General features: G+C 33.7%; 1 protein-coding gene across 1 annotated transcript in view; it reads right to left on the minus strand.

Annotated features, from left to right (window-relative positions):
• CNTN5 (contactin 5) overlaps positions 1-14579 on the minus strand; it is a 789484-nt gene that overhangs the window by 676904 nt on the left and 98001 nt on the right. Inside the window, exon 3 of the mRNA XM_006887326.1 lies at positions 2453-2548. Within this exon, the coding sequence (XP_006887388.1) occupies positions 2453-2480 (28 nt within the window). The 5' untranslated portion in view covers positions 2481-2548. The remainder of the gene's footprint in view (positions 1-2452; positions 2549-14579) is intronic.

Consider the following 14579-nt stretch of genomic DNA (forward strand, 5'->3'; position numbering starts at 1 on the left):
TGGAATAAGACATGAACTTCAAAGTGAATTAAAGGATGAATGAAGAGGGAGGAAAATGTGTATCAATAAATTAATTAATATCCATTCTTTTGTAAATTTTCACTGAAATCACTATTTTAAAGAGGCTACGATAACAGAGAATAAAGAGGTTATTAAAATCTCATTTACAATGGCACACATAGTATAGAAGTACAGAAAGTAACATCTTTAAAAGACTACATTAGAAGCTCTGTCTTCAGTGATATAAATTTTAACTGCAGTAAGAAGACATAAGAAATGTTCTACAGGCAAACTAAAGCTGTCTAAATCTTGGTTGCCCATTTGGTAAATCCACTGGTTTTGACATGAGTAGTAAGCTGCTCCTGTCATTTTTGTAAGGATTCCCTAAAAACTCTATGATACAAACACTGTTATGCAAATGGCTCATCTCACATATAATGCAAAATGAATGTAACTCTTCCTACATTACATATATTTTTCTAAGCAGTCTAATATTCCTCATTAAATGGATAGTGATATAGATTAAGAACCACAGTATCAAGAATTTAATCAGTTATTAATATATATTCTTAGCTCCTTTTTAAAAGACTATATGTAATTAATATATTATTTTTCCCACTAAAAATTTCTTTGTTCTGGCCAGTTGGTTAATCACTCTGTGTAAAACCGTAAAGGTTTTCTTTGTATTACCCTCTCTCAATTACGTCAATAAGAATTTAATTTTGTACAGGTCTCAACAGACAACTCAGCATTAAAGAGTGGTTCTTGTAAATAGCTTTGAAATAACGACAACAATAGATTATACATCAGAAAAAATATTTTTAGTGAGTGTTTTCTGATAAATTACTCCAGGCTGCCAGCTCTAGTCAGTGTGGTGATTATTCTTTTCATCCTCTACTGTTTCCTTTTCCTTTTCTTTCCCTGGATTCTTCACTAATAATTATTCATCTATTTATGCTTTTCAAAATATCTATGTATAATAATCCAACATGAGATATAACCTAGATAAATGTTAGGGAACTCTGGTGGCCTAGTAAGGAGGGAGTCATGCTGCCAACCCAAAGCTTTTATGTTATTTATTAAAAAAACAAACACAAACAATAAAACAACAAAACACAAAAACAAAAAAAACCAAATCAACCTTTTTCCCAAAGGATCTAAACTATAATCAAATATAGGCAAGCTTAGACATGCTTACTCTAAATTCTCCAGATACTCACAGAAAGACCAGAGTGAATGAATTGACGTAGGAAAAGAATTAGTGCAACAGGGGGATTTTTGCTAATAATGATTATCATCTGTATTTCAAAGAAGCATATTTTAAAAAATATTTCTTTGTGGAAATGTAGTTTACTTTTCTCTCAGAAAATATGGAAGTAGAACTTGAGCAAAAGGAGAGACTTAGAGAAAATTTACATAGCGGGTTTTTTTAAATTTATGAGAATTATATACAGTGGTACGAAAGAGAACCTTCCTACTATCTTAAAAATAGAATCTTGAAAAAAATCTAATTTTCACAGTAACTAAAGAGGAAACTTGGTTGAAAAACCAACACACTAAATTCTATTTCCAGTCTTCACTTTTAAAAATAGGAGTAAATAGACATTTTGCATATTTTTTAACACACTAAATTCTATTTCCAGTCTTCACTTTTTAAAATAGGAGTAAATAGACATTTTGCATATTTTTTCTTCCATTTTTATCCCTATTTCCATTTATGTCTCTACTTCCATCTTCCCTCTATTTTAAATTGATAGTGGCCACTCTTAAATGGTAAGTAATATTTTGGAAAAAACTTATCTAAGATACAAAATAATACTCATCTCAAATTACAGGACTCAACAAAATAAATATAATTAGTTTTGAGTTGGCAGCATGACATACAATTCATCTGAGTATAGCTTACTATTCCATTTCCAAAATCTCATGAAAAACTAATGGATTGCTATGACTTTTATGAACAAGAACTCAAGTGGCAAAAGCCAAAACAATAATTATAGCTTTGTTTGGTTTCTTAGCAATTTTTGTTTCATTGGTAAACAACACTATAAACAATCAAGTTTCCTGCTTATCTTCTGGAACAAGATGTACATTGGTATTCTATTAACTCAACTATGACAGCCCAAACAATTCTGAAAAGTTTCTACTCTCTCAGCTTATCATTTTTCTTGTGCTGCAGGCAATATATTACTCACTGGTGGCAGGCAGAGACACAACCTTGACAAGTAAACAGTTAAAATAACAATAAAACAATGTTATCAGAGGAGCTCAGTTTCCTGTACAGTGACATTTAGAGTATATGATCTTTAATTACTCATCTGATACTCTGATACATGTCAGAAAAACCACATATATTTCACCAAGAATGATCTCCAGTCAATGCATTGTCCAAAAGAATGAACATATAGTCAAAAGGAGCAGCAGCGATAGAAAAGATGGGATCCCACTGTACCTGGTGAATGAGGCGGTGGAGAGCACATCAGAACAACCCCCTGGCCTTCCCTCACAGAGACTGCACTTCTTGTCCGGCCACTAAAATTTCCCAGATCTGTCAACATAACACAGCATTTAGGCAAGGGGAAAAAAAAATTAAAGAATTACTATTGTAACTTGTATTTAACTTTTCACTCCTTTTTTTTTTAACTTTTCACTCTTTATTCAGGCAAAACTACTTTTTGATTTACTAAGAAGTGATAGGAGGGCCTTAAAAAGAAGTCTAAAAATAAATTTTAACCATCTCATTTTCAGTTTATACAAAATTATTGTAAAAATAAATCTAAAACATCTACTATTCAGATTATAGACATACTCTTTATTCCAATTTATATTACATTTAGATTGCCAAGTGTAAAACAAATTAGACAGTAGTGTTTACAACACATTAAATTGTCCTTCTACTTCTTCATAATATGCCTTACAATATGATTTCTCTTCTACCAATAAAGCCCTTTCATGCACAATGAGGAGAGAAATGGAGGGGGGTGAGATTGGTGTCCAGTCTTCTGCCTCATCATAGGTTGGTGTCCGCAAAATCAAGCATGAATTTGCCAAATTCAAGGTGCTTGTGTGATCTAATAAAATATAATGAGGACATAAAGTATTATTTTTCCTATAAATATGACTGAGAAAGTCATGGTACTTTTGTTTTATGGAATCTTAGCATGAACTCTACAAATTAATTAAACTCATCTATTTTTATTATTCTGGAGTAGGACAGCTATCAAAACTGTCACTCAATTATGTGAGAAATTATGGCATCAAGATTTAATTGCCTTTCCTAAAATTATGTTACATTCACACAATTTGAAGACTCCCCTAAATGAGACATACAAACATGAATGATAAAATCTTTGTTTATATTGCCAATATTGCTTATTACTCTTTTTATATCCCAATACTTACTACCTTTTCCTCATTTTGGGTTGGGTTGACAAATGACCCAGTTTTGATGCTAATTTCTTGCAAACAGTCTGAGTTTAAAATTTTAATAAATTATCATTGTTTCATAATGTTGGTCCCCATGGTGGGAGATGCTGATAAAAAAGAATTTTAAATAAATCTGTTGTTTATTTCAATGAAAAGAGTCTATCTTATGTCTATGCAAGGTAGATTGTCCATTGTAATGCTTACACATCTGAAAAATTATAACAATAAACACTAAAGAAAAGATAATGGATTAAAGTGAGAAAAGAAATCTTTAATATCCTAAAATGGATCCATTTCTTTTAAGAGATGGGCAAGAATTTACTAAATTGACAAGTAAGTCCTTTTAAGCACATTCAAAGTCCTTAAAAACTAATAAACCTGGATGGCATGATATTTTGATGTCAGAGAGATGTTTATTTAAAAAAAAACTCAAGATTTTATAGTGTTTTTTTTTCATTGTAAGAGTTTATCTTACTTCCACATGATGAGAGAAAAGAGAAATATAATGTGTTGCTTAAACAATGCATTACTAAGCCTTATTCAAAATCAAAACAAGACCATTGCCATCAAGTCTATCTTGACTCATGCTAATCCTCCAATTAGGCTTCTAAAACTGTAAATCTTTATGGAAGGAGACTGACTATTTTTTTTTATAGAGTTTCTAGTGCAATTCTAAGGGTCAATCTTTTAATTAGAAGCCCAAGATTTATTGCAATAAACTTTTCACAGCTCCAGAGACTTCATGAAGGGGATAAGGATGGGGAATAGCGGTCCTAGATGTAATTTTTTATTAGTTTAACTCTTCATTAGAACGTCATTTTTTAAGTTACAAATTCTGATAACAAACCCCAATGTGAGTCATATGCAAATATATATGATTTATGACTTTAAGTTCAGATGCAGTGGGCCTTAAGAATAGAGACTGTATTTTTCCCCAAATTATTTCAGCATGAATATAAAATATGGAACATTTTCTAACTCAATGTCCTTTGCTAAGAACAGAATGCAGAATTTATTGACCGAGACAGTGGTTTCTGGTAAGGTTGAGAATCTCTTTAGGAATTATAAATTTGCCTCACTTCACCCTTATTAGACTTATATTCTCAAATGTTAGTTGGATATTAACTTATTTTAACTGAATTTAAGTGGTTATGAGAATATATATATGTAACTTCCAATCTATTGTTACCTTTATAATTTTCTTATGTGATTTCAATCACTTTGCTGTATTTAAAAGAGTACCTTAAGAGGACATACTCCCAAATTAATGTTTATTTTGAGAAATTAAAGTGTAGGTATAAAAAAAAATTAAGCATAAGAAAGAAAGGAAAAATGCAGAACAATTACATTTTGGTTTGTGTTTTGAGATCACAATAACCCAAAAGATAATACTCAGCTGTAATTGCTTTATTTTTTTATCAACTATTAATATGAGCACAATCTAACATTTCTTCTTGGAGTTGCCTGACAACTATTACATCAGCAGCACAAAAACAAATTAAAATTTTTAATTGTGAATAAACTATATTTACCTTTGCATAAATATATAAAGAAATGTTAAAGTCTATATTTTCAGAGAATGTAGTTTTCTCATTTAATTCCTTCTATAGGAAAACTAGCTGAAACATGATTGTGTGCAATATAAAAGTAATTTCTATGTTAGAAAAAATTCAGAATATTTTGAGGCAAGATTATTTGTGTGGACAAAGTTCTCTGTTAGGCTTTGGATGAGAGTCAAAGTGAACTAGTAAAAAGCTCTTCTAGTTCATTATCTTTACTCGTGCAAAATTAAATATTGGAGGAATAACTAGGATGAAATCTTATCAAATTATTACACACTTTTATCCTAGAATTATAAGTATACAATAAATTAAGTGATTGAAAAACCTCACACTAAAAATTATTAATTCTAGAAATGATTAGAGGTATGTTGTTGTGTACCACCCAGTAGGAACCATCCCCAAGGTGGTAAAACACAAAGGAGGAGAATGCCCACCCTTCTCCCAGGAGCAACTGGTGGATTCTAATCTTATCCATTTACACTAACAGCACAATTCCTTATGGCAGATCCATCAGAGCTTCCTGGAGGGTAACTTAATATACGACACTAAATATCATACACTCATTTAGTACTTATTTATTGTTTAATACACTGTGCTAGCTCGGCAAAGGTAATTTAGAAATAACTGTTCTAAAAAGTTCTGTTGACTTAGTGGTAAGGTACTGCTAACTCAAAGGTTGTTGTTAGTTCCCATCAAGTTAAGTACTACTCATAATGAACCTATGAGCAAAAGACCTGAATTCTGTCTTATCCTGTGCCATCCTTCCCACTTGAAACCATTGCTGCAATTACTGTGTCAATCCATTATTTAATTGATATTTTAACAAAAGTTTACAGAAAACTTGGATTTCCATTCATTCATTGTTGCACAATTTCCCTTCCCCCCTCCCCCCACTGCACTTTGCTATGCACATCTTATTTTGGACTGTTGTCATAAAAATAATAAGGGAGTTCAGGTGACCTAACAGGTAAAGAGTTGTGCTGCTAGCCCAAGGGCAGGTAGTTCTAACCTATGAGCTGCTTTTTTTAGAGAAAGATGAGCAATCTCATTTGTGATTTACAGCCTCAGAAAACTATAGAAGTTCAGCTATGAGATATTTTAATTTGACGCTTTAAAAAACAAACAACATTATATGTTAAGTGTTATAACCCATCTTTCCCCTGGACTTTCCTATCCTTAAATATGTCCTGAATAAATGGCAAGGCTAGGCTAATAGAAGGTGTGAACAAGATTGGAGGAAAAAATAGAAATGACGTGCTCATTTTGAGCTATACTTGGTTAACCATTTATCTTTTAATTGGTCTTTGAAAGTTTTACACTCTCAGTGTTCTACACATTCTCAATTAATTTTCTGAAACTTTACAGCTGCTGTGAATATCAATTTCATTATAAATTCTAATAGTTTTCATAAAACGGGGATGGTGAATCTATTAAAACTCTGGAAAAACACAAATAATGTTGGAGGAAGTTCCAGAAACCTGAGTTTTATTTTGTTCATTCACTGGTAAACCTTGAGTAGCAGTTTGGTGTATGGAAAATTGAGGAATAAGCTGGATGTTCTTTCTTGAAACCTTTGTTCTCATTTCAGTCTCTTTAAAATGACTTTTTATAAAAAGCTTTCTAATACTGACTTCTTAGCCTATGCTTCATTTTCAAAGACACCTGTATGCTGAAGTCATTCAGCATTTATATTTTCTATTGCTGTTATAATTATTATATGTCAGTATCATCTGGGTTATGTAGATAATTGTCAAATTGTTATTATTAATTATTTTGGTTCTCTGAATTTTTATTTTGTACACATTCATTGAATCTCACTTAAAATGTAAGAAAATAAAAGAGAAAAGAAAATGAAAAAGTAGTAACTGTACTAGATGCTAACATAATGATTCTACGTGAGACACTCTGAAAATAATTCATAAATTTTAAAAATATTATTTTTATACTGAATTCTAAATATTCATTGGAAATTAGATTTCAGCTTCACTTACTAAATTACTAAATTTAATTGAAAATCAAATGGATAACTTTGCTTCAGTCACACAGTGAACAAGTAGTGAATGGACATGAAAATCTGTCATTCACTGTTTTGAAAAGTATATTAAAAAAATTGAATCAATATTTAACAATTAGATGAAAATTATTTAAAAATTCAGGAATAATCTTCATAAAGCTTTTTTCTTAAAAATACCATAAATTTTAATGTCCAACAGATAGATGTAAAGCATATAATTGGAAAAAAGTAGTAATAAACAGGAAAATTTACATTGGTATTTGAGAGAGCCCAAAATTAGTATCTACCAATCTATAGTCATTTGTCAGAATGGATAGGCTGTCACAGACCCTTTTAGACAAGCTGGTTGTTAACTATTTATTAAAATAAAAATTGCCTGCGAGCTGGCATCCGTACTGAAAACTGAACACGAGAATTTATGCTTTTGTATTGGCATGTGAATTTGTGAGTTAGTAATACAATTTTAAGCATATAGGATGGGATTTATTATTCTATTTATTGGTGAGAACATTGGCATTTACTCAGTAAAGTAACAAGACTAAAAATGATGATTTCTGTGAATAATGTTTTCATCTTTCAAGATAAATTATGTGGCTAACATGTTTAAAAGTTAGAAGTATTTTGTGCTTTCAGTTTAGAAAATTTTCAATTAATGCAATCATTGTTTTTCAATGATTTTATTCTGACACTGTATTAGGTGAGGCCACAGTTCTTTTCATGGCCTCAAACCTGTTTATGAGATGGTTTTTAAGTTCGGGTGGGATAAACTCAAAGTGAAATTTTGGTTCTTGTGGATTTATTCTCATTTTCTTTAGCTTCAATGTGAACTTGTTTCTGAGTAGTTGATAGTCTGTTCCACATCAGCACCTGGTCTAGTTTTCACAGCTGATAGTCAGCTTCTCCAACAATTCTTTTCACGGATGTATTCAATCTGGTTCCTATGCAGACCTTCAGGTGAGGTGTAAGTGTATAGTCATCATTTGTGTTTCTTATAAAAGCTATTTGTAATAAATAAGTCACTGATTATAGAAAAGTCTATCATTTTTATCTCCAGCTTTATTTCCGTGACCAATCCAAATTTTCTGACTATTGATCCTTCTTCCTTGTTCCCAATTTTTGCATTCTATTCACTCACTTTTATTAATGCATGTTGAATGCATATTTGATTAATTTCTGATTGCAAAAGTTGATAAAAATCATCTATTTATTCCTCTTTGGCTCTAGTTGTTTGTTCATATAGTTGGATGGTACTGATATTAACAATTCTTCCTTTTATGTGTATGGGTATTATCTTGTCACTCACATTTTATTTCCAGATGGATCTATAAATGGTACTTATAACTATGAATTGTTGTTATGTGCCATCGAGTCAACTATGAGTCATAGTGATATATGGACAATAGCTCTGAGCCCTGTTCTCTCCTGAGCCAATTTTACTGTCTCTGACACACCTACCCTCATTATCCTAGCTATTATGTCAATCTACCTCTTCCACGGTCTTTCTCACCTGCGCTGTCCCTTTTCCTTTCCAAGCATGATATCCTTATCTAAAGACTGGTCCCTCCTGACTATATACCCAAGATATGTGAGATGGAGTTTCAAAATCACTGCTTACATGGAGCTGCTTGTTTTCATCCTCTCCAGGACAGTCATGTTAGTTCTCTTCACTGTCAGTAATAGGTTCAATACCCTTCTCCAACACCACAATTCAAAGACATTAATTCTTCTTCTGTAATTCTTAGTCATTGTCAAGCTCTTTGATGCATAGCAAGTAAATGCAAAGACCATAGCCTGGGTCAGGTATATATTAGTCTATAGACTGACATTATTGTTCTTCAGTATTCTGGTGAGGTCCCTGACAGCAGATTTTCCTAATCAATTTGTATTTTGATTTCTTTCTTTTTTTTTTTTGTATTTTGATTTCTTGACTTCTGGTGGCAAGAGTGTGAAACCAAGCACCCTGAAATTCTTAACAGTCTCAGCCTCCATCTATGATTATGCTGTCAATTGGCCTAGTGATGACAAGCTTCATTTTCTTGATGTTGACGTTCAATCCATATTGCAAACTACAGTTTTTTGACCCTATGTAGCAAATGTTTCAGGCTTTCCTCAGTTTCATCAAGGACAGTGTGTCATCAGCATAACACAAGTTGTTAATGAGTCTTCCTCCAATCCTGATGCCACATTACTTTTCATAAAGTTCAGCCTCTTGAATGCAACTCCATTTTTTTCTCACCTTTTTAGCTATACTGTAGTAGATCATATTATTGTCTGATTCAAAATTTCCTATACCAATCGATCTCAGCTCACTGATGCCTATGATTTCAATATTTATGTGTTACATTTCTTCTTTAACAATGTCAAATTTTCCTACATTCATACTTCTCACATTACATGTACCAATCAGTAGTATCTATCTGTTTGCAACTGTTTCTCCTCCTTTATGTTTCCCAATATGAGGAAATAGCTTCCTGTGTCATATCTGTTAGTCTAATCTAAGTGTGCTCAGTGAATGGAGACCAAATATGCTGTGGGAGGATATCAAGAATATCATCCACAAAGAATGTGAAAGGTCATTACTAAAACAGAAGAGGAAAAAAGACCAAGACGGGTCTCAAAAGAGACTTTGAAAATTCCATTGGAACACCAAGAAGCCAAAACAAAAGGAAGAAATCAAGAAGTTAAGAAATTGAACAGAAGAGTTCTAAGGGCAGATCAGGAAGACAAAGTAAACTATTATAATAAAATGAATCAGAAAATCAAAAGAGGTGAACTTGTTCATCATTTCTTAAGTTGAAGAGCTGAAGAACAAGTTGAAGCCTTGAGTGCCAATACTTAAGTATACTATAGGTAGACTACTGAATGATCCAGGATGCATCAAAAGGAGATGAAAGGAATCCACTGAGTCGCTAGACCTGAAAGAACTGGCTGACACAAAAGAATTTTATGAGGCAACAAATAATCAAGAGGCAATGGAAGGGAGAGCTCTGGTGGCCTAGTGACAAGAAGCTATGCTGCAATCCTGAAGACATACAGTTATAATCCACCAGATACTCTGTTGGGGGGGGGGGCGGGCAATCTCCTACTGTGCCAGTAAGATCCAATTCAATAGTACACATCAATGACATAAACAACAAAACAACAAATAATTTTTAAAAAAATATTTTTTTTAAAAAAGAGGCAATGGATAATTTTTATTTTCTTGTGAAATATCAGTTGACCATAGCTGGGTCTATTTCTGGGTTCTCAATTCTGTTCCATTGGTCTATATGCCTGTCATTGTACCAGTATCATGCTGTAACATTCAAAAGAGACAAATTGGGATCAAGCTTAGAAGTGCTAGTCCAAAGTATAAAGAGACTGCCAAATACAAGCAGAAATGCACAATCTAAACAGGATAAAATTGATTCATGGGACATACTAAAAATGAAATCCAAAAACTTTTTCCAACATGGTGAAAAGAAAACAAGAGTCTTATAACAAAAGTTTACAGAATACTCCTGGGCTTCCACAAGAAAAAGTCTGATAACCCAATTTAAAAAAATGGGCAAAGACTTGGAAAGAATTCTCACAGAGGTAGATAAGCAAATGGCAAACAGACACATGAGGAAATGCTCCAGATCATTGGCAATAAGAGAGATGAAAAGCAAAACCATAATGAGGTACCATCTCACTCCAGTAACAGTGGCAACAGGGTAGCAAGTGATAGATGTTGGAAAGAATGTGACAAGAAAGGAACTTCTATACATTGTTGGTGGGATTGTAAAATGGTGCAAGCATCCTAGAAGGTAGTTTGGCACTTCCTCAAAAAGTTGAACATAGAAATTCCATATGATCCAGCCATTTCACTACTTGGAATATAACCCCAGAATATGAGAACCGAAGCACAAACTGAAATTTGTACACCAATGTTCATAGCAGCATTATTCACCATTTCAGGAATATGAAAACAGCCTAATGTCCAACTACAAATGAGTGGATTGAGAAATTATGGTACATACACAATTGAATACTATGCAGCACTCAGGAGCAATAACTTAGTAAATTATTACCTAACTTGGGAGGGTTTGGAGATCATTAGGCTGAGTGAACTAACTAGTCCCACAAGGATAAATATTGTATATAACTGTTATTTTAAACTGTTATTTTAAAATAAGTATAAATATCCAGGAGGGGTGGGAGAGGCTGGAAGCAGGGGGATGAAGATGTGCAGGGGGAAAGGGGGGATTAATCATTGGGTTGTACAATTTGGAGAGTGAGGGGAATTGAAAGATTTTGTTCAAATTTGTATTCTAGTTTTATAAATAAACTAGTAGAAAAAATAAAAATAAAAAAGAGGCAATAGAAATGAAGGAGCCAGTTCAAGGTGTTCTGAAGGAATTAACAAAAAACAAGGCCACAGGAATTGATAAAATATCAATTGACATGTTTCAACAAACAGGTGCAGCCCTGGATTTGCTCACTTATCTAAGCCAAGAAACCTGAAGGACAACTATTGGCCAGTTGACTGGAGGAGATCCATCCTTATTATTTTTCCATAAAAAAAGGTAATGCCACAGAGTGTAGAAATTCTCAAACAATATCACTAATATTACATAAAAGCAAAATCTTGCTGATGATTATCCAAAATTGATAGAGAACTATCAGAAATGCAAACTGAGTTTAGAAGAGGTTGTGGTACTAAGGACATCATAACCCTTGTCAGATGGATTTTGGTTGAAAGAGAGAGAAAGAGGAATGTCTATCTGCACTTCACGGACTATGCAAAGGCATTTGACTGTGTGGATCACAAGTTGTAGCAAACAGTGAGAAGAATGGGAATCCCAGAACACCTGATTATGCAGTCATCAAAACACAGTAAGGAAACACTTCATGGTTCAAAATTTTAAAAAGGGTGTATCAGTATTGTATCCTTTCTCCATATCTGTGGTGGTTGCCTAGAGGTGGCATTCTCAGCCATTGCCTTAGTCCTATCTGCTCTCCATCTACCTTAATTGCAGGCAGATGGTTTTATAAACCATCAAAAGCAGTAGTATTAGGATAAGAAATAGTGTTTCCCATTCTGAGCAGCAAGACTTGAGGGAGACTGGAACAAGACCCTGGCGTGAGTGAGACCCTGGTGGCAAAACCCTAGGTGATGGTGGTGGAGATATTGTGGCATTGTTGTGGAGAAATTGTGACAAAGTATAATTAGAGGAGCCCTGAAATAAAGACCACAGTAAAAGGATTTTGCTGTTTCTGTCGGATGATGGGAGGAGAAGCTCTGAGACAATATAAATGCTCTGAGGCAAACCTTGCTGGATGACCGAGGAAGCTAAAAATTTTTTTACTTAGTGTGGCTGAGCTGAAACCAGAGCCCGGACCAGACCTTGGGACTGCTGGGCTAAAACTGGGTTTGCATTGGGTAATATTCTTTGCCTCCCACTCTCTAACTTGTTTCCTTAGTAAACCCTGTTCTCAATACTGCAGTGTGAGCAAAGTCTGTGAGTCAACAAAGAATAAATGAACCTCTTGCTGCTGGAGTGCTTCTACAGTCACCAAAGGACTGGGCTTCCAGCTTTTTATCTGCATTCCGCTCTGGGGCAGTGATGAGCTGTGTTATTCTCATTCCTTCTTCCCCTTTCAAAGAGATGCAAATGGCCCTGTGGCCCATGTCCCGTTTTCTGTTCCTTTCATAATATCTTTATGTTGTATATATTTTTATGAGGAGGAGTGTGGCATCAGGATTGAAGAAAGACTTATCAAAAACTTGTGCTATGCAGATGGTATAGCCTTGTTTCCTGAAACTTCAGAGGACATGAATCATCTGCTGCATAATGTCAAGGACTGCAGCCTTCAATATGGACTGATACTCAACACTAAGAAAACAAAGATTTTTACTAGAGGGCCAATTGGCAGTATCATGGTAGCTGGAGAAGAGATTGAGATTGTTAACAACTTCAACTCACTTGGTTCCCAATCAATATCCTCGGCACCAGCCATCAGAAAAACAAAAGATGACTTGCACTGGGAAAATCCACTGTCAGGGATTTCCTTTTTCTTTTTTCTTTAATTTTTATTTTATTTTAATAATTTTAATGAACATTTACGGAGATTTTGGATTTCCATTCATTCTTTGCTGCACTTCTCTCCGTGCCCAGCCCTCCTCCCCCACTTTCGCTTCTCTCTTTGAAAAGTCACAGAAAAACTCCCTCCCTGGTACCAGAGTACTAAAGAGCAATGATGTTAGTATAGAGACTATCTGACCTTTGTTACTACTTGCTATACATCAGGAAACTGTACAAAGAAAAAAGATGACATAAGAAGAATTGATATATTTGCGTTGTGGTGCTGTAGAAGAGTAGTGAACATTCCATTGACTGCCAAAAGAACAAACACGTCTGTCCAGGAGAGTGTGAAGCCAAGTTGCTCCTTGGAGGCAAGCATTTTGAAACTTTGTCTCACATAGTTTGGGCATATTGCCAGCAGGGAGCAGTCCTTTAAAAATGGCCTCATAATTGGAAAGGTGAAAGGACAGCACAGGAGAGGAAGATTCAGTATGATATGGATTGACACAATAACTGAGATAATGGGGGTCTATGTGTCAGAGATAGTGAGATTGGCTCAGGGTAGGGAAAGGTTCAGAGTTATTGTACATAGGGTCGCGATGAGGAGCAGTTTCCAATGTTACATAACATGATTCTTTTAAATGTTTGACATAAAGTATCTGATAATAGGTTAACATATTACCTTCCAAATTGGTGTTAATTATTTAATAAAATTGGTCTCTGAATTATATTAATTGAAATTTTATTATACTTTAAAAATACACTCCCATCTATTACATGAAGATAAGAATTTAATTAAGGTTCAAATGGAAATGTGATGAGTTAAATCTACAAGAGATAATGACAAATCATAAAGGAACTGTGTTCAGTCTCCTTTTTTCTATGGTTATATAAAACATGTCAGATAAATAATCTCGTGCTATGCCTTGACATTTTCAATTTATTTGTTATTGGACATGAATCATCTAGCCAAAGATTTGACTGTCTTTAAAGTGGAAACCAAATCAAACTAACTCATGTTTGCCTTAAAAGAGATAATTTTATTTTAATATATTTAAAAAGTATACAGTAAATTGTACTTGTTTTTGTTGAAAGATAAATTATCCACAGTATGTAAAAAATGTGCTTGGTTCTAGATTTTTTGTTGTTGTTGCTGTTGTTTTGGTATTTTGATGATGTGACAAAAGCTATTTCAACTGCAGATAATTTGTGGGCAAAACAATTTCAAATGTAAGTATTTTGTAAGTATATTTAACCACTGTTAAATACTCTGTATATGTTAGTACAGGGTTTATCTATTTACTAGATTAATGATTTCCACACAAGAATGAAATCTTTTTATTTATTTCCTTCTAAAATAAAGTTTTCCAAATTAAGATGAATCTTAATTCATAAATATCTTGTTGTTGTTGTTGTTATGTGCTGTCGAGTCGTTTGCGACTCATAGTGACCCTATGTACAACAGCCCTAAACCCTGCTCTATCCTGTGCCAATCTCACTGCCTCTGACACACCCATTACGATTACCCCA

The sequence above is a fragment of the Elephantulus edwardii genome, unplaced genomic scaffold, assembly GCF_000299155.1.
Source record: "Elephantulus edwardii isolate Elephantulus edwardi_28Jun2011 unplaced genomic scaffold, EleEdw1.0 scaffold00056, whole genome shotgun sequence".
NCBI lineage: Eukaryota > Metazoa > Chordata > Mammalia > Macroscelidea > Macroscelididae > Elephantulus > Elephantulus edwardii.